The following is an 814-nucleotide window of genomic DNA, read 5'->3' as shown; positions in this document are numbered from 1 at the left end:
TCTCCCCTTTACATACACAATTTCCCCCTCATCCCCTTTACAGATATATATGTTTAAGTTAGTTAGTTAGTTAGCTAGTTAGTTAGTTCTCCCCATTAACTAAGAATTACATTGCTTCCCTCCTTCCCCCCCCAAGCTTCCCCAGCCCGGCCTCCTTGCCCTCCCAAACCCTCCCTTTCCCCCAGCCCGGGCAGGGACAAAACGGGCTCATTTCCCTCTCTGGGCTCAAATCCCCAGCGGGTACTTTGTCCCCCCCACCCCAGGAGCCCGCAGAGCATTTCAGAGGGGGGGACAGGCCTGGATGTGGCTGCACGAAGGGTCCTTGGAAGGTTTTTTCCCCCTCTCTCCATCCCTTTTCCTCCCCTCTCCCGCAGATTACCAAGGTGACTACTACGGCCCGGGAGGCAATTATGACTTTTTCCCCCACGGGCCGCCCTCCCAAGCCCAATCCCCGGCCGATTCCAGCTACCTTCAGAACTCAGGACCCGGCTCCACCCCCCTGGGACCCTTGGAGCCCCCCCTAAGCGGACACCACTCCTCAGAAAACCAAAGGTACACGGATATGATCTCACACCCCGACACCCCCAGCCCCGAGCCGGGGATGACCGGGTCACTTCACCCCATCCCTGGGGAGGTCTTCAGCGGGGGGCCCAGCCCCCCTTTCTCCATGTCCAGCAATAGCGGCTACAGCGGGGGGCTCCCGCACCCCAACCCGGAGCTCAGCGAGGCGGCGGTGTGGTAGGCTTGGGGTGGGCACGCGTGGAGGGGGGAAACCCACCTCCCCCCTCAAAAACCAACCCAACAAACACCCCCC

At 60.4% G+C, this 814-nt stretch overlaps 1 protein-coding gene across 1 annotated transcript in view; it reads left to right on the top strand.

Moving 5' to 3' along the window:
- The window catches only part of LHX5 (LIM homeobox 5), a 99,219-nt gene extending 98,477 nt beyond the window's left edge, over positions 1–742 (top strand). The window contains exon 3 of the mRNA XM_009995677.1: positions 375–742. Coding sequence (XP_009993979.1) covers positions 375–742 — 368 coding nt within the window. The remainder of the gene's footprint in view (positions 1–374) is intronic.
- The last annotated feature ends 72 nt before the right edge of the window (positions 743–814 follow it).

The sequence above is a fragment of the Chaetura pelagica genome, unplaced genomic scaffold (assembly GCF_000747805.2).
Source record: "Chaetura pelagica isolate M959 unplaced genomic scaffold, ChaPel_1.0 scaffold254, whole genome shotgun sequence".
Lineage (NCBI taxonomy): Eukaryota > Metazoa > Chordata > Aves > Apodiformes > Apodidae > Chaetura > Chaetura pelagica.
The sequence above is the reverse complement of the archived record's forward strand: the minus strand, read 5'-3'. Positions and strand labels throughout refer to the sequence as shown.